This window comes from Rhincodon typus, chromosome 1 (assembly GCF_021869965.1).
Source record: "Rhincodon typus isolate 14 chromosome 1, sRhiTyp1.1, whole genome shotgun sequence".
Taxonomy (NCBI): domain Eukaryota; kingdom Metazoa; phylum Chordata; class Chondrichthyes; order Orectolobiformes; family Rhincodontidae; genus Rhincodon; species Rhincodon typus.
The window spans coordinates 54,282,815-54,307,973 of NC_063332.1; the positions used below are offsets into that span (position 1 = coordinate 54,282,815).

Consider the following 25,159-nt stretch of genomic DNA (forward strand, 5'->3'; position numbering starts at 1 on the left):
TGTCTGCTTGGGTTTCTTCTGGGTGCTCTGGTTTGCTGCTGTAGTCTAAAGATGTGCATATTAGGTGGATTCACCATGCTAAATTGCCCATAATGTTCAGGCATGTGCAAGCTAGGTGGATTAGTCATGGGAATTACAGGGTTACAGGGATAGGATAGGGGGTGGTTCAGGGTAGAATGCTTTTTAGAGGGTTGGTGTGGACTCCGTGGGCTGAATGGCCTGTAGGGATTATATAATTCTCTGATTCTGTATATAGTTTGCCAAACTAGGGATGGGGCTGGACAAAATTTTGTATTGGGGAATGGGTCTGGCCAGGTGATTAAAGTTTCAGTGGTGGAGCATTTTGAGAATAATGACTATAATTGTGTATGTTTTAAGGTATTCATTGAGTCATGCAGCATGTATTTATGGATAAGGATAAGACTGGTCTTCAGGTAGAAGTGCTAAATTGGGGGAAGGCTAATTACTACAGTATTTGGCAGGAACTGGCGAAATCAGATTGTTTGGCATTTGACGTGGTAGTCTTTTAAAGGCCAGTTGATCAGAATTCAGGACCACCCTGTTCCTGTGAGGATGAAAGATTTGGGAACCTTGAATGACAAAAGATATTGAAAAAATGAGAAAACTGCAGATGCTGTAAATCAGAAACAAAAACAGAAATTGCTGGAAAAGTTCGGCAGGTCTGGCAGCATCTGTAGAGAGAAATCAGAGTTAATGTTTTAGGTCGACTGACCCTTCCTCAGAACTCAGAGATATTGAAAGATTAGTTAAAAAGAAAAAAGGAAGCATATGGTATGAGTTAGGAAACTGAAATCAAACAAGGCCCTTGAAGAGTATAAAGGAAGCAGAAAAGCACCTAAACAAGGAATTGTAAGGGCTGGAAGAGGCCATGAAATGTCCTTGGCAAATAGGATTAAGGAGACTCCAAAAGGTGTTTGATACATATATTAGGAGCAAGAAGATACTAGGGAAAGGGTAAGTCCATTCAATGACAAAGTAGGGAATTTATGTATTGCACAAGAGGAAGTGGGTGAGGTCCTTAATGTGTCCTTCACATTGGTATTCACCAAGGAGTAGGAGATGGATGATGATAAAATCAGAGAGGGATATGTTGATATTCCAGGACATACTGATATTAAGAAGGTGAAGGTGTTGGGTGTCTTGAAAATCATTGTAATAAATAAGTCCACAGGGCTGAATGAGATCTATCCCAGGAAACTGAGGGAGGCAAGGGAGGAAACTGTTGGGGCCTTGACAGATACCTTTGTATCTTCTTTAGCCACAGGTGTGGTCCTGGAAGACTGGAGAATAGCCAAAGTTGTTACTTTATTTAAATAGGGCCACAGGGAATTACAGGCCACTGAGCCTTACATCAAATCAGTGCTAGGGAAATTATTGGAGAGGATCCCTAGGAACTGGATTTACTTACATTTGGAGAAAAATAGACTTGTTAGGAAGAATCAGCATGGCTTTATGCAGGGGAGGTCTTGTCTCACAAACCTGAGTTTTTTTTGAGGAAGTGATGAAGATGATCGAGGTTAGGACTGTTGATGTTGTCTGCGAGTACGTTACTAAAGCATTTGATGAGGTCCCTCATGCTAGGTTGGTCCAGAAATTTAGGTCGCAAAGTGAGTTGGATATAAAATTGGCTTGGTTATTAGAAGATAGACGGTAGTTCTGGAGGAGTGTTTTTTTGAGTGGAGGTCTGTGACCTGTGGTGTTCTGCAAGGATCAGTGCAAGGACCTCTGTCGTTTGAGATAGAAACATATGATTTGGATGAAAATGTAGATGCTTTGATTATTAAGTTTACAGATAACACAAAAATTGGTGGAGTTGTGAGGAATGTTCTCGAAAGATATAGATCAGTTGGAAAGTTCGGCGGGGAAGTGGCAGGTCGAGTTTAATCTAAACAAGTGTAAGGTGTTGCATTTTGGGAGGTCAAATGCAAGAAAAAATATATATATTGAATGACAGGAGCGTTATTTCTCTACAGTGGGATCTTGGGGTGCAAGTCCATAGTTCCCTGAAAGCAGCAACACAAGTAGATAAGGTGGTAAGGAAGGCATATGGCGTGCTTGCCTTCATTGGTCGGGGCATTGAGTATAAAAGTTGGAAAGTCATGTTGCAACTGTTATAAAACTTTAATTAGGCCACATTTGGAATCTTGTGTGTAGTTCTGGTCACCACACTGTAGGTAGGATGTGGAGGCTTTGGAGAGGGTGCAAACTAGATTTATCAGGATGTTGCCTGGATTGGGGTGCATATGCTTTAAGGAGAGGTTGGATAAACTTGGATTGTTTTAGCTAGTGCATCGGAGGCTGAGGCATGACCTGATAGAAGTGTTTAAAATTATCGTCGGAGTCTTTTTCTCAGGGTGGAAATATCAAACTGGGGGGCATTGGTTTAAGGTCAAAGGGGAGAAGTTTTCAAAGGAGGTGTGTGAGGAAAGTTTTTTACACAGAGTGATGGATGCCGGGAACACGCTGCCAGGTGATTTGGTGGAAGCACATATGTTAGCAATGTTAAAGAGGTATTTGGAGAGACATAAAGAGGGAATAGTGGGATAGGGATCATGTGCAGGCAGATGGAAGTAGTTTAAAATATTATAATGGTTGACAAAAGACATGGTAGGCTGAAGGGCCTGTTCCTGTGCTGTACTGGCGTATGTTCTATCTTCTAACCGGATGATTAAAAAAAAGTTGAACTAAAGGCTGATCTAATCCTACAATGCAGACACAGTAACACATCAGAAAGGGAGAAAGTTACCTGGAGGCTTTGGATTGAATTTTGGGCGGATTTTGAGTAATGTGGGCTTTGGTGAGATGTGTGACAGAATTGGGCAAAAGTGCAGCAAGGCCCATCTCGACATTAAGGTCATCTAGCTTCGTCTTTTAGGTTTTTCACAAATGTTGTGGTGAGATTCTCGCTAGGCAACAGTCAGGACTCCCATCTTACCAAACCCATACAAATCAAACTAGACTTTGGGAAGACTCAACACGAAAACTAGTATGCGTACCTGACGGATTCAGCTTTCTACTCACTGTAAATGACCTCCATGTTGGACAAGGGGCAGCAACATCTCAGGGACAATCCATGGGCACAAGCCACATGCACTCTGCCTCCATGGATGTTGGCGTTGAAACCAGTCAATCCATCTTGACCATCCTGGTACTACTTTGCACTGGCAGTGCATTCTGGAAGCACAGTTATATTGCAAGGCATGCGAGGAACTATCATTAAAAGACTGCAGTGTGAACAATTTACGCATAGGAATAGGCACCCAGCTCAGACAGGACGAGGCTGCATCTTTTTGGGATACTTGCTTGCTCTGTTCGCACTTGCTCACTTATTGCCCACCTACATGTTCACAGCATCCTTGCCTTGTCTTGCTATGCCATGTCAAATGGCACAGTCGCTGAAGCAGGCAGCTTGCACTGCTGCTAAGTAGCCTTCATAGTAAGGGTGCAAATCTTGCTGTACGTCAGTGTGCTGGATTTGTCCCTCACCTGCTCCATGTGTGCATGGCAAACATGCTGAATATGTGATAACAAGGTGTCGAGCTGGATGAACACAGCAGGCCAAGCAACATCAGAGGAGCAGGAAGGTTGAATATGTGAGCAGGCAGCCTTGTCTTCAACTCTTTGGGGAGTAGTCCTCACTAAAGTCTCTAGAGGCAACCATAAGTCATAAACATTTATGAGATTCACTTCCTGAACTACTGACGCTCAGTAGTACTAGTATGTACTATCGACACGATGCACTGCAACAACTCACCGAGGCTCCTTAGACGGATTCCAAACACATGACTACTACTGTATTGAAGTACAAGGGTAACAGATACATGGGAACGCCGTAACCTGCAGGTTTCTGCTCCAAGGCACTCATCATCTTGTCTTGAAATTATAACTTCGAGTGTCACTGGGTCAAAATCCTGGAATCCTTACTTACCTGTATTTTGGTGGTGTGAATACCAAATGGACTTCACTCGTTCAGGAGGGAAGGCAGCTCACCACCACCTTCTGAAAGGCAAGTGGGGATAGGCAGTAAATTTTGGCAGCCAATGAAGCTTGTATCACATGAATCAATGAAAACAACTTGAGTGGGGTGTTAATTTGCTGTACAGTGGTTTAAGGTGAAAAAAATTCTGAGTAATTTCACCATAAATTCTCTACTAACATCACAGCCTCTATTTAATCGGAGTTACACATTCTCTGCATGAGACCAAATGACAAACCTTTTAATTTTTGTATGCAAAAGTACCATTCTGTCATGAGGAACGAAGATGATTTGTTTACCTATGTTTCACATTGTGGTAAGCTCAATATTAAAGAAGTTTGCAGTAGTGTCTGTGTTGCTATCTGATTCAAAACAGTTAATGACATTGTTTCCTTATTTTCCCTTTTGGTTTGTTTTGCATTGCTGCCATCTACAGTCAATTCTGAATGCAGCTTAAGACTTTTTCACCACCCTTATTTGTATGTATATCATGGTGTTCGTTCTCCTGATGAGCCAGCTGAGTAGTCAAATTGAAACAATCACTTGCTGTTTTAGAATAGCTCAGTCTCCCAGATCCTGAATACAGCAACTTTTTCCAAGTTCATCAAAAAAATCAGTGTGAAACTTTGATCTTGGCATAGCTATAAATATGAAGTAATTAATTTATTTTTATCTAGTGTCCTATTTATTCTCCTGATCATATGGATTGGGAGAGAAATCTAATAAAGATGGCTGACTTCAGTTTCTGTTACATTCAAACCTCAAACTATTGTGGATATCTTTACCGAAGCAATCAAAAAATTATTGGTGTAATTAACTGTGCAGTCATCGCAGATGTATTATCACATGCAGTAGAACCATTGGTGATGGTTTACAGCTGTATGCCACCCGATAGAACTTGCAAACACAAGAAATAAATTAGAAAATTAACCAATCTACTCGTTAAGCAGTAATTAACAAATGCTGCTTATGCTGAATAAAAGTACTAATCTGATGAGGAAAGATCTAATACGTATGCATACTTGTCTAAATTCTTAAGTAACTTTCTGGAACCATGCATGGAGTTGATTCATGCAACACTTAAAAAACCTACTTCACAGTGGCAACTTAAATATTCTTTCCCTGTGCTGGATGTAAAGCCAAAAAGTATGGAACGTCGGCTGTTTATCAAAATCATTAGTGGAGGTGTTTTTCAAACATTTAATTTTCATAATTAAGTAGCTTGTGATTGTTCATTCACCATGCTAATTGCAGAAGTTCACCAGGTTCACCAGCATGTTCTTGAGGGAAACTAGGGTTGGTAATGAACATTGGAAACACTTGTAGTAGCCCTAACTACAAAGGTATTTTAAAAAACATTTGCAGAGCTTTAACAAACCCACTGCTTCCCATATGAACTGCTCTCCTCAGATCTCTGGAAATGCTAAGATAATAGCTGGCAATGGTGGAATGACAGAATCTGGTATGAATAATTAAGATGCTTCCCAACTAAGACAATATCAATGCCAGTTAATTATACAAGTCAAATGACTGTATATGCTAAATCAAGAACAGGCAAAGCAAACCACCACAATAGTACCCAAGACTTCGAGGCAGAAGAAGATGAATTATGTTTATCTAGTGTTTACTGCCAACAGAGCACTTTTGAACTGGAGTCATCATTGTAATGGTGGAAACATGCTAACCAACTTGTGTACAGCAAGTTCTCTCAAACAGCAATGTGATGATCACCATGCCTATTTTTGTGATGTTAATTCCATGATAAATATTGGTCAAGAATATCAGGAATTACTCCCCTGCTCTTCTTTGAAATAGTGCCGTAAGATCTTGCATATTCACCAAAGAGGGCAGATGGATGCCTGAGACAGAATATCATCTGAAAGGTATTACCCCTGGCAGCACATCACTTCAAATTATAATTCCACTGGGATGGGTACTGAATCTATATCCTTAGACCATTGGCCTGGGCCTCTGGATTATTAATCCTATGACCATATAGCCAGAAAGGGAGGATATCTCACTTCTCCCCTAACATGATACCAAGTGAGCCAGGGTTTATGGATTGAACAACATCCATATTCATACTAATACCTAATGGTGATCCATCACATTTCCACCTCCAACATGTGAGCGATCATATAAACGGAAAAGGAGAAATAACCGTACAAGATCATAGAATATTATTGTACAGAAGGAGGCTATTAGGCTATCATGCCTTTCATGGCTCTAATGAAAAGCCATCTAGATTTAAAATGTTAGCTTGCTGTCTCTCCATGGATGCTGACTGACTTGCTGTGATTTGGAGCATTTTTGTTTTCAGTACAGATTCCAGCATCTGCATTAATTTGCTCCCTTTGGCACTTTGAAAGAGGCGTTCAGTTATGCCCACTTCCTGGACTTTTCCCATAGCCGTGTAAGTTCTGAATTTTAGAAGTATAAAACTAATTCCCATTATTGAATCAATTTCTGGATCATCACGTGGGATAAAATGCACTCATAGCTCACACTATTAGTTAGCTACTTTGTGTAGCAATTTTTCACATTTGATGAGGTAGCAGCGAAGTCAAACCCCACTATTCCCAAAGTTGTCAAAAAAAGTTGGAGGTTTTGCACAAAATTCCCCTAATTTAGCTGTCTTTTTAGGTTAACAAAAAACATGAATCAGGTTCTGCACTTGACAGTGATTACTATTTATTGCAAATAAATAAGAGTCTAGCTGTAAGCATGGACCCATGATAGAAGAGAGATAACAAGGTGTGGAGCTGGATGAACACAGCAGGCCAAGCAGCATCATAGGAGCAGGAAGGCTGACGTTTCGGGCCTAGACCCTTCATCAGAAATGGGAGAGGGGAAGGGGGTTCTGAAATAAATAGGGAGAGAGGGGGAGGCGGATAGAAGATGGATAGAGGAGAAGATAGGTAGAGAGGAGACAGACAGGCCAGAGAGGCGGGGATGGAGCCAGTAAAGGTGAGTGTAGGTAGGGAGGAGATAGGTCAGTCCAGGGAGGACGGACAGGTCAAGGGGGCGGGATGAGGTTAGTAGGTAGGAGATGGGGGAGCGGCTTGAGGTGAGAGGAGGGGATAGATGGGAGGAAGAACAGGTTAGGGAGGCGGGGATGAGCTGGACTGGTTTTGGGATGCGGTAGGGGGAGGGGAGATTTTGAAGCTTGTGAAATCCACATTGATACCATTGGGCTGCAGGGTTCCCAAGCGGAATATGAGTTGCTGTTCCTGCAACCTTCGCGTGGCATCGTTGTGGCACTGCAGGAGGCCCAGGATGGACATGTCGTCTGAGGAATGAGAGGGGGAGTTGAAATGGTTCGCGACTGGGAGGTGCAGTTGTTTATTGCGAACCGAGCGTAGGTGTTCTGCAAAGCAGTCCCCGAGCCTCTGCTTGGTTTCCCCGATGTAGAGAAGGCCACAACGGGTACAGCGGATGCAGTATACCACATTAGCAGATGTGCAGGTGAACATCTGCTTGATGTGGAAAGTCTTCTTGGGGCCTGGGATGGAGGTGAGAGAGGAGGTGTGGGGGCAGGTGTAGCACTTCCTGCGGTTGCAGGGAAAAGTGCCGGGTGTGGTGGGGCTGGAGGGGAGTGTGGAGCGGACAAGGGAGTCACGGAGAGAGTGGTCCCTCCGGAAAGCAGATAAGGGTGGGGAGGGAAAGATGTCTTTGGTGGTGGGGTCGGATTGCAGATGGCGGAAGTGTCGGAGGATGATGCGTTGGATCCGGAGGTTGGTGGGGTGGTACGTGACGATGAGGGGGATTTTTTTTGGTTCTTATTGCGTGGACGGGGTGTGAGGGATGAGTTGCGGGAAATGTGGGAGACACGGTCGAGGGCATTCTCGACCACTGAGGGGGGATGTTACGGTCCTTGAAAAACGAGGACAACTGAGATGTACGGGAGTGGAATTCCTCATCCTGGGAGCAGATGCAGCGGAGGCGAAGGAATTGGGAATAGGGGTTGGCATTTTTGCAGGAAGGTGGGTGGGAGGAGGTGTATTGTAGGTAGCTGTGGGAGTCAGTGGTCTTGAAATGGATATCGGTTTCTAGGTGGTTGCCCGAAATGGAGACAGAGAGGTCCAGGAAGGAGAGAGAGGTATTAGAGATGGTCCAGGTAAACTTAAGGTTGGGTGGAAGGTGTTGAAGTGGATGAACTGTTCGAGCTCCTCGTGGGAGCACGAGGCGGCGCTGATACAGTCATCAATGTAACGGAGGAAGAGGTGGGGTTTAGGGCCGGTGTCGGTACGGAAGAGGGATTGTTCCACGTAACCTACAAAGAGGCAGGCGTAGCTTGGGCCCATGCGGGTACCCATGGCCACCCCCTTTGTCTGTAGGAAGTGGGAGGAATTGAAAGAGAAGTTGTTGAGGGTGAGGACGAGTTCGGCTAAGCGGATGAGGGTGTCAGTGGAGGGGGACTGGTCGGGCCTGCGGGACAGGAAGAAGCGGAGGGCCTTTAGGCCATCTGTATGGGGAATGCTGGTGTAGAGGGACTGGACGTCCATGGTAAAGATGAGGTGTTGGGGACCAGGGAATTGGAAGTTCTGGAGGAGGTGGAGGTGGTGTCACGGACATAGGTAGGGAGTTCCTGGACCAAGGGGGAGAAAATGGAGTCCAGATAGTTGGAGATCAGTTCGGTGGGGCAGGAACAGGCGGAGACAATGGGTCGACCAGGGCATTCAGGTTTGTGGATTTTGGGAAGGAGATAGAAGCAGGCGGTGCGGGGTTGGGGAACGATGAGGTTGGAGGCCGTGGGTGGGAAGTCACCTGTGGTGATGAAGTTGTGGATGGTTCACCCCGCCCCAACAACTGCACGGCACCTACCCCTGAAACAACCAAAGGTATAACACCTGCCCATTTACCTCTTCCCTCCTCAGTAGCCAAGGACCCAAATACACCTTCCAGGTGAAGCAGCGTTTTACATGCACTTCTCACAATCTAATCTACTGCATTTGCTGTTCACAATGTGGTCTCCTGTCCATTGGGGAAATGAAGTGTTGACTGGTTGACCACTTAGCAGCACATCTACAGTCTATCTGGAAAAAAGACTCTGAGCTTCCAGTTGCCTGCCACTTTAACACACCACCCTGTTCCCTGGCCAACATCTCTGTCTCAGGCTAGCTGCAATGCTCCAGCAATGTTTAGCGCAAACTGGAAGAAGAACATCTCATTTTCGCTTGGGGACACTGCAGCCCTCTGGACTCAGTATCGAGTTCATTAATTTTAGGATTTGCATTCTTCCAGGTCTTAGCTGCCACCAGGCCTTGTTATCACATCGCCTGCCATTACTCACTACGTTTGGTCAGACTCTAACAGTCTCTATTAACAGCTATTCACCCTCCTAGCCAGATCGTTATCCACTCCTTTGTCTGTCTAACTGTTCTTCTCTCTCTTTGGGCTCTATCCCCACCTATCGTTTACTCCTCACCCCCACCCCCCATCCTATCTTCTGCGTATAAACTGACATTTTCCTAGCTACCATCAATTCTGAGGAAGGGTCACCAGACCTGAAATGTTAACTCTGATTTCTGTTCATTGATGGTACCAGACCTGCAGAGCTTCTCCAGTGACTTCTGTTCTTGTTTCTGGTGGGATTACATGTAGCACAACATGAACCCAAGATCGTGGTTGAGGCCATCCTCATGGGTACAGAACTTGTGTGTCAGTTTCTGTTCAGCGATTCTGCATTGTGTATCTCAAAGGCTGCTTCAGAGGATGCTTACCTGAAGATCAAAGGCTGAATGTCCTTGACCGCTGAAGTATTTCCCAACTGGGAGGGAATACTCCAGCCTCGCAATTGTTGCGCGGTGTCTGTTCATCCGTTGGCGTAGTGTCTGCTTGGTCTTGCCGATATACCATGCCTCGGGGCATCCTTTCCTGCATTGTATGAGATAGACAACATTGGTTGAGTTGTATGAGTACATACTATGCACATGATGGATGGTGTTCCCATGTGCTATGTTAGTATCCATGTTGATGATCTGACATGTCTTGTGGAGATTGCTTTGGCAGGGTTGTGTGGTGTCGTGGCCACTGTTCTCCTGCAGGCTGGGTAGTTTGCTGGGAATGATGGTCTGTTTCGGATTAAACAGCTGTTTGAAGGTGTAAATTGGAGGCGAAGAGATGGGCATGGCATGATGTTCGCCATCATCGACGACATGTTGAAGGCTGCAAAGAATATGGAGTAGTTTTACTGCTCCGGGGAAGTGCTGGACGATGAATTGTACTCTATCGGTAAAAACTATAAGAACTGTGGATGCTGTAAATCAGGAACAAAAACAAAAGTTGCTGGAAAAGCTAAACCGGTCAGGCAGCATCTGTGAAGAGAAATCAGAGTTAACACTCGGGTTCGGTGACCTTGTTCTGTTTTTGGTACTCTATTGGTCGTGTCCCCTGTCTGTCTTCTGATGAAGTCTTTGCGGTTTTTCGCTGGGGCACTTCGGAACTGTCGATCAATGAGTCGAGCATTGTATCCTATTCTTATGAGGGCGTATTTCAGTGTCTGTAGGTATCCATTGCATTCATCCTCATCTAAGCAGATTTCGTGTATATGCAAGGTTTGTCTGCAGGGATGGCTTCTTTAACATGTTTAGGGTGGAAGCTGGAGAAGTGAAGCATCGTGGGGTTATGCGTGGCTTGTGGTTGAGTGAAGTACTGAGGTGTCCGTCCTTGACAGTTATGCATGTGTCCAAGAATGAGACTGATTCTGAAGCATAATCCATGGTAAGACTGATGGTGGGATTAAACTTGTTGATATTGCCGTGTAGTCGTTTCAGTGATGCTTCACTATGAGTCCAAAGGAAGAAAATGTCGTCAACATATCTGTTATATAGTGTTGTTTGGAGATCCTGTGCTTTGAAGACATCTTGCCAAACTTGTGCTTGAAAATGTTAGCATATTGGGGTGCAAATTTCGTTCTGTGTCTGGATGAAGAGCTGGTTGTCAAAGGTGAAGATGTTGTGGTCAAGGATGAAGCAGATGAGTTGTAGGATGGCATCTGGGAATTGGCAGTGTTGGTGTTGAGTACTGAGGCTGTTACAGTGACGCTGTTGTTGTGGGAGATGCTGGTGTAGAATGCCAAAATGTCCATTTTGATGAAGAATGTTCCTGGTTCAATTGACTCATGGGTGCTGAGTATCAGTAAGAAGTCTGTAGTGTCATGACAGAAGCTGGGGGCTCCTTGTACAGTGGGTTTCAAGATGCCCTTGCCATAGCCAGAGAGGTTCTCACACGGGGTCCCATTGCTTGATACAATGAGATGTCTGGGTGTGTTGGCTTTGTGTATCTTTGAAAGGCAGTACAAATCTCCTATGCGAGGAGTATGTGGGATGAGAGTGCATAGGATACCCTGAAGGTCTGGATCAAAGGTCTTGATCGGTCTGTTCCGTTGACAGGTGTGTTCTTTGGTCGGATCAGAGGTTGTTCAGTTGTCGGTACGCTTCTTTGTAGTAGTCCGTTCTATTCTGTATGATGATGGCTCCTTCTTTGTCTGTTGGTTTGATGACGATGTTGTGTTTGGTCTTGAGAGCATGGATGGCGTTGCGTTGTGCTTGGGTGACATTCCGAGCTATCTTGTGAGTGCGGCTGATGAATCTAACATTGACACATCTCCTGACGGCTTGAGTATACATGTTGAGCCTAGGGCACAGGCGTTAAGGAAAGGGTCCAGTTTGACTCTTTCTTCTTTGGTTGCTGCACTGCAATTCTCTCTGTTGACTGCTCCAGTTGGTTGGTTGTCTCATTGGCCTCGCTGCTGACATCTTGGGGTTTGTGGAAGAATTCCCTCATTTGCCTGATGAACTCCTGTGTCTGCTGTGAGACCAATGGGGTCCGTTTTGGTAGTGGGGCAGAAACTGAGCCCTTGGCTAAGAACTTTGATTTCATCTGGTTGAAGTTTGTGGTTCAACAAGTTGATGATGAACTTCCCTCTGGTACTGGTTTCAACCGTGGTAGCAGGAGAGGCTTGGTTACTGCTGGTGGTGATGCCGAGTTACTCAGGTTTCCTGTTCTTGGTGTGCATATAGGTGGCATAGTTCTGTTGCCTCATCTGCTTGGCAGTATCTCATAGCTGGTCCGCTTTGTCCTGAGCACAAGCTTAGAATATGGACTCTATCAAGATTTCAAGCTTGTGGCATCTACTGTAGAGCTGGCGTACGAGATGGGGTGTGCGAGAGGTGCAACGGCAGGGTCTCTCAGCGTAGTCTGTGTTGTAGGTTGGCTTGAGTGGGTTTGTGACCTGTAGTCTTTTCGGGATCTTTTCTGCATGGTATATCGGCGAGACCATGCAGACGCTATGACAACGGATGAACGGACACCGCGCAACAATTGCAAGGCAGAAGTATTCCCTCCCAGTTGGGGAACACTTCAGCGGTCAAGGACATTCAGCCTCGATCTTCAGGTAGGCATTCTCCAAGGCGGCCTTTGTGATACACAACAATGCAGAATTGCCAAGCAGAAGCTGATAACCAAGTTACGTTCCCATGAGGACAGCCTCAACCATGATTTTAGATTCATGTCACGCTACTTGTAACCCCATCATGCTGTTCTGTGTTTGTGAAATGTTCCTTACTATTCTGTTTTGACACTATCGCCTTGGTAACTTATTATTATCTCTCTACCTTAATTAGTCTCTACAGATTTGGATTACTTGTTACTTTGGTTAGACCCTCGTCATGCAACTCTTGATACCTATCATGTTATTCCAGCCATTTGGTTTGTTTCTCGCATCACTCTATTTTGATTTTTTAATAATTATCTCTTTGCGTTAATTAATCAGTTCATAGGTCATCCTTTCACTGGTTACTCAGCCATTTATTCACACCGTTTGACACTTTTGATCATCTGCAAAGACTGGTTATTCAGCCTGTGTATTTGTACTTAGCTGTTGACACTCTTAATTACTTGGAATTATCTTGCAATTATCTGTCCGCCTCTATATTCCGTCCCTGTGCGCTTCCCTCCCCCACTTCACCTGACAAAGGAGCAATGCTCCAAAAGCTTGTGATTTCAAATAAACACGATGGAAGACGATTCACTTCTTCAGCTGTTTGTGTGATTGCCTGTCGAACTGCAACTACAATATTGAAAGTGTAGAGCCTAACAGTCCTTGCAGTACGTAATGTTCAATGGCCTAAGATGTGAAGTGAGCGTGTTGCACAATATACAGACTATGGGAAAATAGCAGGTGATTGCTACTTAGTAACTCAGGGCAATCTTTCCAGGTAGCAAACATTACTAATGCATCACAGCCATTGAGTGGATTGATTTATTATGTTGCACGATATGGTACTTGGGGCAAGGATTTAGACTGCACACAGCAGGTTAATGGCTAAGCATGTGGTGTTTACAGGTATCTTTTAGATTCCATGTATGGGTGTCTATGTAGATTGTTCCATTTTGGGCCACATATTGGTTGAAATTGAGACCCTCTTCCTCACAGAAGAAAATACTTACCCTGTTCACACGCTGTGTGGTTTCAGTTCCATTGCGCACTTAATATTTACAGCACAATGGAAAGCAGCAGCAGTGTCTCACTAAGCAGTGACCTTCAAACTATGCCTTTTAGTACTGGTGAATCCCCAAATGGAAACATTGCTAAGTTGGCAGTCGTCCCCATCAGTCCATAGGCTTTAAACTTCCCAAGTCCCCATCCAACCCATCTATCTAAATTTTCATCAGTTTTGCTTCACCCAACCCAGTCCCAGGTATGTCAAGTAAACATACCAGATCTGGTAGTTCGCTGACCCACCCCTCCTCCATCGAAGCTTGGATGCTGCTTACAGAATGATTCCCCTTACTGCATTACCCCTTTCCCTTCAATGCTCTGTTGTTTTCTGCCCTTAATATAGTGCAATCCCTTCAGTATCCTAGCATTTTGACTCCAATCCCCATAATTAAACTCCCCAGCTATCCTCCCACAGAAGTAGTCCCTGATAACTCTTCCATGATGTGAAGTGGATGGACTCCAAGGGCTGACTCTGGTCCATACCCTGAAGTGACTGCAGGACAGTCTCAAATGATGTGTGACCAAATCCCTGACTGATACCCATGCAGTTTCCCTGTTGTGTTCTTGGAGAGGCTGACTGATCATGCCCAAGATATCGAGACTGTCCTCAGCTTATTGTGCCCGAACCCCCTACCTAAAGGATGTTGCCATTTGATGCACATGTAATGTCCTTGGCACATATGCAGCTGTCAGTTGGTAAAGATGAGAGATTGACATAGCACAGTGCCATACAGCTACATGTTCACCCTCTTGACTGAAGACTGCCAACAAGCAAGACAAACTATCTGGCTTTGTGTCTGCAATGTAAAAGCCAATGCAGGACAGAAGAGCTTTTGAGATGTGATTGAGGGCAAAGCATCAAAATGGGTATAATACGAGTGAATGCTAAGAGCCCAAGTGAGCAGCCCTGAGATACAGGTTGGACCAGTCCGTGAGCTGGGTGCCTGTCCTGCATCAAAGTGTCCTTGCAGTAATATTACGATGAAAGGTGCCAGTGCAGCATTGAAGTGCTGCATAAGTCACTTTCTGTAAGGGGGTGGAGGCATTCAACATTTAAGAAGTTTTTAGATATATGCTTGCAATGCAAGGTTATGGGCTAGAGTGTTGGAAAATGGATTAGAATAGTTTTAGGTGGTTGTTTTTGACCATTGCAGACTCAGTGGGCAGTAGGGGTCTATGACTCCATGACTAAGTGCAGAAATATACTGTAAGTAGATCAGATATATGCAACACTGATGAGGTAAAGTTGGTACAAAGAACAATACAGCACAACAACAGGCCCTTCAGCCCTCCAAGCCTGCACCAATACATTTTGCCCTTCCATCCTAAAACTGTCTTCACTTACAGGATCCGTATCCCTCTATTCTCTTCTTATTCATGTACTCGTTCAAGTGCTTCTTGAATGCTGCTGTTGTGTCTGCTTCCACCGCTTCCTCTGGCAACGTGTTCTAGGGTCTCACCACCCTTTGTGTGAAAAACTCGCCTCGCATATCTCTTTTTAACATCCCCCCCCCCCCCGCACCTTAAACCCCTAGTAATTGACCCCTCCACCCCGGGAAAAAGCCTCATATTTTTCACTCTGTCCATTCCATTTACAATCTTATAAACTTCGATCAAGTCGCCCCTCAATCTCCTGAGTTCCAGTATCCAACCTTTCTTCATAGCTTAAATCCCCCATACCAGGCAACATCCTGGAAAACATTTTCTGTATCCTCTCCAAAGCATCCACATCCTTCTAGTAGTGTGATGACCAGAACTGTGTGCAATATTCCAAGCATGGCCTAACTAAAGTTCTATAAAGCTGCAGCATAACTTGTCGATCCTTGTACTCAGTGCCCCTTCCAATGAAGGCAAGCATGCTATAGGCCATTTTTACTACCTTATCTACCTACACTGCCACCTTCAGTGATCTGTGGACCTACACACCCCATGTTGAATGTTAATGTGGAGCGTGCATGGTTGCTATCCACAGAGCGTGCCCTGAGATGTTGATGCTGGGTGTCCAAGATGGAGGTCCAGAGGAGCAAATGAGAGCTTGAGTCGCCAGGTATGCGCACTGATTTCATAATGGGAATTCTCGGTGTCTGGTTTCTACCTGGTGAATGGAAGAATGCGAAACTGCATATAACCAAGGTGAGATTGAGTTGTAACCATGGTAACAATGTACAATGATCCTTGCTAATAGGCTTCTCACTGTGCACGAATGAGAACCATATCTCAACATGCAATACTTGGTTTTTAGTCTTGAGGTTGAAAAGGGCCTCACTGGACATCTCACTTGAATTTCCCAAATTTCCTGCCATAGCCGATGTTCTTAAGAGGCTGGGAAGTTTCCACATGTTGTGACTGATTAATTAACTGAGTAATTTCTCACTGATCAAAACTGCTCTACCACTTGTGGAAGCTGGCACTCTGCATGGCAATTTCCCCTCCCAGGGCGAAGTAATCATATCCACAGGAGAAATAATGGAATCCTACACCTAACTAAAGAATGCACTTAACAAAACAAGAACAAAGAACTACTGATGCTGGATATCAGAAACAAAAACAGAAATTGCTGGAAAATCTCAACAGGTCTGGCAGCATATGTGAAGAGAGATCAGAGTTTATGTTTCTTTTCAGTTCTGAAGAAGTGTCACTGAACCTGAAATGTTAATTCTGATTTCTTTCCACAGTTGCTGCCAGACCTGCTGAGATCTTCCAGCAGTTTCTGTTTTTGCCTAAAATTGTTGAACTCTATATTGAATCCAGAAGGCTGCAGGATTCCCAAGTGGAAAATAAGAAGCGGTCCTTCCTGTTTGCACTGAGCTTCGCTGGAGCACTGCAGCAAGCCGAAGACAGAAATATTGGCTAGTGAACATGATGGTGTGTTGAAGTGCCAGGTAACTGGAAGCTCAGGGTTGTTTTTATGTACAGAACCTAGGTGTTCTGCAAAACGATTGCTTTATCTCCCCAATGTAGAGGAAACCACAGTGTGAGCAGCAAATACAGTAGACTAGATTGAGTGAAGCACTGGTAAATCGCTGCTTTACTTGGAAGTTGTGTCTGGGGCCTTGGATAGCAAGGAAGAACCAAAAAAGTAACAAAAATAACATTCTGTTATTGCATGGAAGGAGCCCATGGGGATGTTGGGACATTTTGGGAGTGGACCACGATGTATCGGAGGGAATGGTCCCTGTAGAAAGCTGACAAGGGAGGGGAGAGCAATATGTGTCTGGTGGTCGCATCCGCTGGAGATGACAGAAATGGTGTCTAATGATCCTTTGTATGTGGATACTGGTAGTATAGTAGGTGAGGACAAGGGGACCCTATTACTGTTGTGGGAGGGAAGAAGGAAGAGAGGGGATGAGAGTTAAAATGCGGGAGATTGTTCGGACACAGCTGAGGGCCCCTGTCAACCACAGTGGTGGTGAATCCTCAGTTGATGAAGAAGGTGGACATTTTGGAAGCCCTCTTGTCGAAGTGGCATCATCGGATAGATGTGATGGAGACTGAGGAACTGGGAGAATGGAATAGTGTCTCTACAGGAAGTAATATTTGAGGAGGTATATTCAAGATAACTGTGGGAGTCAGTGGGTTTGTAGTGGCTATTGGTGGCATGCTTATCCCCAGAAATGGAAACAGTGATGTCAGGGAAGGGAGGGGAGGTGTTGGAGATGGACCAGGTGAAAGGGAGAGCGGGATGGAAATTGGAAGAAATACAAGCTTTTCCAGTTCCTGAAGTGAGAGGGAAGCAGTGCCAATGGTGTCATCAATATACCAGAGAAAGAGTTGAAGATGGGGGGACAGAGTAGGACTGGAACAAGGAATGTTCCATGACCCTCACAAAGAGACAGGCATAACTAGGTTCCATGCGAGTTCTCATGGCTACTGATTTGATCTGAAGAAAGTGGGAAGAATTAAAGAAGAAGTGCTCAAAGTGAGGACGAGCCAGGTGGAGGAAGGTGGTGGTGGATGGCTCAGGTCTTTTTTCCAGGAAGAAGCAGAGACCCCTAAGACCATCCTGATGGGGACAGACATGTAAAGGTGTATGATACATTATTTAATAAACCTTGCAGCTTTGCACTATTGTTTTGGAAATGTAGTAGATTTTCTTGTGTCTGTCAAGTAAGAAGTACATTTGGATATGGCCATGTATGTTCTTATTACTTCCCTAGATAATGAATTAATTTTTGAAGTGTAGTTACTCTTGCTTTCATTGCCAAGTGTAACAGTCAACATGTGTGCAAGGTCCACTAACAGTGATAAATCAGATGAATGACCAATTAATCTGTTTAGGTGGTGATGCTTGAGAGGGAAAAACCCTTGTTCTTCACAAAAAGTGGCATGGGAAAGCTTATGTTGTCGACTTAAGTGGGAAGACCTCTATCTAAAAGATGCCATCTCTGACAATATACCACTCTCCTGCTATGTCAGTTTTGAATATGAGTCAAGGGGAGACTGAATATTATCACTATTAAAACAGATAGCTAAGTAATGTTTACGAGATCCAGATTCAAATCCTGCTATAGAAGATAATGGAATTTGAATGCAATAAAAATCAGGAATTAAGTGCCTAACGATGACCATGAAACTGTTGCCAATTGTTGGGGAAAAACTGATCTGGTTCAAAAATGTCCTTTAGTGAAGAAAACTGCCAACCTTACCTCGTCTGGCCTACGTGACGTAATTAATTTGCACTTGGAGAGGCAGGGATTAATCAAGAACATTCAGTGTGGTTTTGTTAAAGGGTGGTCATGTCTGACCAACTTGACTGAATTTTTTGAAGAGGTGACCAGATGTTTAGATGAGGGTAGTTATATGATGTAGTCTACCTGGACTTCAGCAATGCTTTTGATAAGGTCTGCATGGAAAACTGATTGTGAAGGTAGGAGCCGAAGGGATCCAAAGAAATTTTGCTAATTGGATCAGAATTGGCTAAGTGGCAGGAAGCAGAAAGTGATGATTGGGAGGCATTTTTGTGATGGAAAGCTGTGTTCAGTGGGGTTCTGCAAGGATCAGTGTGGGGCTATTGCTGTTTTTGGTATACATAAACAATGCAAACTTGAAGGTATGAGGGTTGATCTCTGATAATATCAAAATTGGTGGTGGTTTACTTTGGTTTTAATTTTTATTTATTCATTATGGAATGTGTGTGGCTGGCAAAACAAGCATTTGCTACCTATTCTTAATTGCTTGTGAGAAGGTAGTAATGCCTGCTTTTGAACTGTTAAAGTCCGTATTCGATAGGTACAACCACAGTGCTTTTAATCCCTCCCTTTTATTTTCTATTTAGTTCGACCAAACCGTAATATGTATTCAGCTAATAGGAGTAGTAATAAACTGAAAGTTCGTTATTTGCCTATACTATATTAGAATCATTGTCTGAAATGTTCACAAGAATAAAGTAAGAATTGTGTTATGACTGATCTTTTGAGATTGTTCCAAGATTTTGATCCAGTGACTATAATAAATGGAAATATATTTGTGTGTGACTTCGATGGGCAGTTGCAGGTAGTGGTGTTCCCATGCAGATCTTGTTCTTCTTGATGGTAGAGTTAGTTTAAATTAGAGGCTAGGTTGTTCTGTGGTCAAACTAAATAGAAAATAAAAAAGGGAGGGATTAATAATGACACTCTAAACTGAATGGCATAGGTTTTATTAATTACTTTTGTTTTCTAAACAGAAATTTCATTGATGTATACTGATTTTAAACAAGAATATTTGGGATGCCACTATTTGGTATAGATTGTACTCGATCAAAACTTCAAGGTAAGCTCTAAGATACCTGTATAGCTTTTGCATTTGTTTCAAATTCAGGCCTTGCTGCAATGGTACCATTGTTTCTCTCTGTCTCTATATTAATGTGTTTGTGATAGTGTTGGATAACCTTTACATCAAAATGATTTGTAAAACTAAGTACATCAAGAAATACAAAAATGGGAGAAAATTTTCAGCCAACTAAAGTTGGTGCTTTCAGAGAATCCACAGATCATGTCGGTTAGAATTCCAAAACTAAAGTCTTAAGTGTTTGAAGGCATGGCTACTAAGGTTAGGAGGAAGAGATAAGTGGCTGCATATGGTGCTAGAAGACAAGTTAGGAAGATATGAACACAGGAATATAAATAGGCCATTCAGTCCCTTGTGCATGCTCCATCATTCTAGATCATGGCTGATCATCTTCATCAGTACCATATTCCCAGCTATTCCCATATCCCTTGATGTCATACGCAATTAGAAGTCTATTAGTCTTTGTCTTGAATTTAGTTAATGGTTGTACATCTGCAGGTAGAGAATTGCAAACTTTCGGTACCATCTGAGTGAAGAGGATTCTCTTAATCTTAGTTCTTAATGGTTTGGCTTTTATTCTGAGTCTGTCCCTTGGTCCTAGCTTTCGAGGAAGCATCCATTCTGTATCTACTCTGTCTATCCCTTTAAGGACTTTTTAAGTTTCAGTGAGATCACTGTTCATTCTTCTAAACTCCAGGCCCAATTTACTCAATCTTGCCTCATAAGACAGTCCCACCATCCCAGGAATCGATCTGGTGAACCTCTGCTGCACTCCCTCTACGACAAGTATATTTTCTTTTGATGAGGACCCAGAATGGCACAGAACACTCCAGGTGCAATCTGAACAATCTATTGAATTTAAGCAAGACTACTTCACTCCTGTACTGAAATCCTCTTGTGATGAAGGTTAATATACCTTTTGTCTTATGAATTGCTTGCTGCAGCCCTCTGCTAACTTTCAGTGATTTATGAACAAAAACACGTTGGCTTCTTCAGAAATCAATATTTCCAGTCTCACAATTCAAGAAATACTCTGCAGTTCTATTTCTCCAACAAGAATGGATAGGTCCATATTTATCCACACCATATTCCATCTGCTGTAAAGTTGCTTATTCTGCCTATTTAAATCCCCCTGAATCCTTTATTCATGAACAGAATGAGGGTGTCGCTGGCTAGGCAGCATTTATTGCCCATCCCTAATTACCCAGAGGGCATTTCAGAGTCAACCACATTGTTGTGGGTCTGGAGTCACATGTAGGCCAGACTAGGTAAGGATGGCAGTTTTTTTCCCTGAAGCAGAAGTAGGCTGTTTGGTCCATTAAGGTTTACTCTGCCATTTAATGAGATTGCAGCTGATCTGATAATCCTCAACTCCACTTTCCTGTATTTTTTCCATAACTCTTGATTCCCTTACTGACTAAAAATCTATCTCAGCCTTCAACTTACTTAATGACCCAGCGTCAACAATCCTTTGTGATAAAGAATTACGCAGATTCACTGTCCTCTGATAGAAGAAATTCCTTCTCATCTCAGTCTTAAATGGGCAACCTTTACTCTGAGATTAAAAAACTCCCAAAACCTTCAGTTCCATAGAATTCTGTGGTTCTTTTTCCATTCAAATAATATTAATCTCCCCTATTCTTTCTGCCAAAGTGCATAACCTTACATTTTCCTACATTATATTCCATCTGCCAAGATTTTGCCCACTCGTATGACCTGTCTGTATCCTTCTGTAGACTCTTTGCTTAAGCCCCATCACTTGCCTTCTCACCTATTTTGGGCCATCTGCAAACGTGACTATAGTACACTCACTTGCTTTATCCAAGTAATTAAATAATTATGGCCCCAATGCTGATCTCTGTGACACACAACTAATTACAGGTTGCCATTCCTAAAAATAACCTTCTTATCCAAACCCACTCTCTTCTGTAGTTAGTCAATCCGTGCTAATAAATTATCTTCCAGCACCATGGACTCTTAATGCACGGTACCTTGTCAAATGCCTTGTGAAAATCTGAATATATTACATCCACTGGATCCCCTTTATCTATCCTTCTCAAAGAATTCTAGTAAGTTTGTAAGGAATTATTTCCTCTACATGAAGGTGTGCTGCCTCTGCTTGATCATATTATGCTTTTCTAAATGCTCTGCTATTATATACTTAATTTTCTCAATGACAGACATAAAGCAATCTGGCTAATAATAACCTTTTTGGGTTTTTTTTGTCTTCTTAAATAAATTTGCAGTTATCCAATAATGTGGGACTTCTCCAGAATCTAAGGATTTCTGGGAGATTACTACCAGTGCAGCCACTATCACTGCAGCTACTTCCTTTAATACCCTAGAATACATCAGATCCAACAAAATTATCAGTCTTTAGCCTCACTGCAATTCCTATAAGACCATAAGACATAGGAGCAGAAATTAGGCCATTCGGCTCATCGAGTCTGCTCTGCCATTCAGTCATGGCTGATAAGTTCCTCAACCCCATTCTCCTGCTTTCTTCCCATAACCCTTGATCCCCTTGATAATCAAGAATCTGTCTATCTCTGTCTTAAATATACTCAATGACCTGGCCTCCACAGGTCTCCTGTGGCAGTGAATTCCATGGATTCACCACTCTCTGGCTAAACAGGTTTCTCTTTATCTCCGTTCTAAAAGGTCTTCCCTTTACTCTAAGGTTGTGCCCTCGGGACCTAGTCTCTCCTACCAACAGTAGCATCTTCCCAGCATCCACTCTGTCCAGGCCATTCAGTATTCTGTAAGTTTCAATTAGATCCCCCCTCATCCTTCTGAACTCCAATGGATATAGTCCCAGAGTCCTCAAATGTTCCTCATACGTTAAAAGCTTTCCATTCCTGGGACCATTCTCGTGAACCTCCTCTGAACCACCTCCAGGGCCAGTACATCCTTCTTGAGATATGGGGCCCAAAACTGCACATAATACTCCAAATGTGGCCTGACCAGAGCCTTATAAAGCCTCAGTAGTACATCCCTGCTTTTATATTCAAGTCCTCCCAAAATAAATGCCAACATTGCATTTGCCTTCCTGACTACTGACTCAACCTGCAAGTTTACCTTGAGAGAATCCTAGACGAGAACTCCCAAGTCTCTTTGCACTTCAGACTTCTGAATTTTCTCCCCATTTAGAAAATAGTCCATGTTTTTGTTCTTACCAAAGTGCATGACCTCACACTTTCCCATGTTGTACTCCATCTGCTACTTCTTTGTCCACTCTCCTAACCTGTCCAAATCCTTCTGCAGCCTCGCCACCTCCTCAATTCTACCAGTCCCTCTATCCATCTTTGCATCGTCTGCAAACTTAGCCAGAATGCCCACAGTTCCTTCATCTAGATCATTAATATACAAAGTGAAAAGTTGTGGTCCCAGCACTGACCCTTGCGGAACACCACTTGTCACCTTTTGTCTCCTGTCACTTTTTGACTAGTGATTATTGTCATCTTTATTTTCTCTCCTCCTTTTGCCCCTTTATTATTAAGTAATTTTTGAATGTTATTAATTTTTTCTACTGTGAAAACCAATGCGAAGTACATGTAATTCTCCTATAAGGCGATAGTTGCATTCTTGCGTTCTTTCTGGTACTCTAGAAAATCACCACAGAAAATTGCATTTTGGGGAAGTCGCTATAAAAAATCGCTATACTGTACAGCAGAAAGTTTGCGTTATCCAAACAGCGTCCACTGTTCATCAATTGCATTACAGCCAATTTGCATTAATGAAACACGTGTTATAGCAGAACTACCTGTTGTTATTCAGCTCCTCTGCTATTTCCTAGTTCCCCATTATTATTTTCTCGGCTTCGTTCTCTAAGAGGCCTATGTTCACTTTAGCTTCCTTCTTTTTATATTTTTAAAGAAGCATTTGCTGTTGCCCTCAAAGTTTACATTCTCCCTCTTTTTTTGGTGGTCTTTTGTTGGCTTTTAAAACTTTCTTAATCCTGTGACTTTCAACTAAGCTTTGCCACAAAAACATAAGTTGCTAGAAAAGCTCAGCAGGTCTGGCAACATCTGTGAAGAAAAAATCAGAGTTAACGTTTCGGATCTGGTGACCCTTCCTCAGAATGGTCACTGGACCAGAAACGTTAACTCTGATATTTTTCTTCACAGATGCTGCCGGACCTGCTGAGCTTTTCTAGCAACTTCTGTTTTTGTTCCTGATTTACAGCATCTGCAGTTCTTTCGGTTTTTAACTCAGCTTTGCTGCTTTGTATGTTTTTTCTTTCAATCTGATAATATCCTTAACTTCCCTGGTAAACCATTGCTGGCTTATCCCCTTCCTAGAATCCTTTTTCCTCATTGGAAAATATCTTTGCTGTGAACTGTAGAGTCATAGAGTTGTACAGCACGGAAATAGACCCTCTGGTCCAACTCATCCACTCTGACCAGACATCTTAAATTAATCTAGTCCCATTTGAGACATTAAATATTTTCTTAAAAATCTGCCAACGTTCGAAATGGTTCTGCATGGTAAACTGGTGAGCAAGGTTAGATTGCATGGAATCCAGGGAGAGCTAGCCATTTGGATACAAAATTGGCTTGAAGGTAGGAGATAGAGATGGTGGTGAAGGGTTGCTTTTTGGACTGGAAGTCTATGACAGGTGGTGTGCTGCAAGGATCGGTGCTGGGTACACTGCTTTTTGTTATTTATATAAATGCTTTCGATGTGAATATAGGAGGTACGGTTAGTGAGTTTGCAGATGACACCAAAATTGGTGGTGTAGTGAACAGTGAAGAAGGTTATCTCACCGTACAATGAGACCTTGATCAGGTGGGCTGATAGTCTGAGGAATGGCAAATGGAGTTTAATTTAGATAACTGTGAGGTGTTGCGTTTTAGTGAGGCAGATTAGGGCTGGACTTATAAATTTAATGTAGGGTCCTGGGGAGTGTTGCCTAAATAAGACACCTTGGGGCGCAGGTTCATAGTTCCATGACTGTAGAGTCACAGATAAACAGGTTAGCGAACAAGGCGTTTGGGATGCTTGCCTTTATTGGTCAGTGCAGTGAGCATGGGAGTTGGGATATCGTGTTGTGGCTGTACAGGACATTGTTTAGACCACTTTTAGAATACTGCATTCAATTCAGGTCTCACTGCTGCAGGAAATATGTCGTGAGACTTGAAAGGGTGCAGAAAACATTTACAAGGATGTTGCTGGAATTGGAGGCTTTGAACTATAGGAAGAGGCTGAATAGGCGAGGGCAATTTTCCCTGGAACATCGGAGGCTGCGGGGTGACCTTGTAGAGATTTATAAAATCATGGGGGGCATGGATAAAGTGAATAACCAAGGTCTTTCTCGCAGGGTAGAGGAGTCCAAAACTAGAGGGCATAGATTTAAGGTGAGTGGAGAAAGATTTAAAACGGACCTAAGGGGCAACCTTTTCACACAGGGTAGTACGTGTATGGAATGAGCAGCCAGAGGAAGTAGTGGAGGCTTGTACAATGACAACATTTGAAAGACATGTGGATGGATATATGAATAAAGATGTTTTAGGAGAATATGGGCCAAATGCTGGCAAATGGGACTACATTAATTTAGGATATCTAGTCGGCTTGGATGAGTTGGACCGAAGGGTCTGTTTCAACTGTAGAACTGTGCTATACAACTCTATGACTCTATAACTGTCATTTCTGATTTATTTATTCATGGGACATGGGCATTTCTTGCTGGCCAGCATTTATTGCCCACCCTAGTTGCGCTTGTGAAAGTAGTGGTGAGTTGCTTTTTGAACCACTGCAGTCCATATGTTGTAGGTTGCCCCACAGTACCCTTAGGGAAGGAATTCCAGGATTTTGACCCAGAGGTAGTGAAGGAACAGCAAAATATTTCCAAGTGAGGATGGTGAATGGCTTGGAGCGGAACTTGCAGG

General features: G+C 43.2%; 1 protein-coding gene across 1 annotated transcript in view; it reads left to right on the forward strand.

Annotated features, from left to right (window-relative positions):
• The window catches only part of atp8b5b (ATPase phospholipid transporting 8B5b), a 253,067-nt gene that overhangs the window by 19,883 nt on the left and 208,025 nt on the right, over positions 1–25,159 (forward strand). The window contains exon 2 of the mRNA XM_048600294.1: positions 19,168–19,253. Within this exon, the coding sequence (XP_048456251.1) occupies positions 19,211–19,253 (43 nt within the window). The 5' untranslated portion in view covers positions 19,168–19,210. The remainder of the gene's footprint in view (positions 1–19,167; positions 19,254–25,159) is intronic.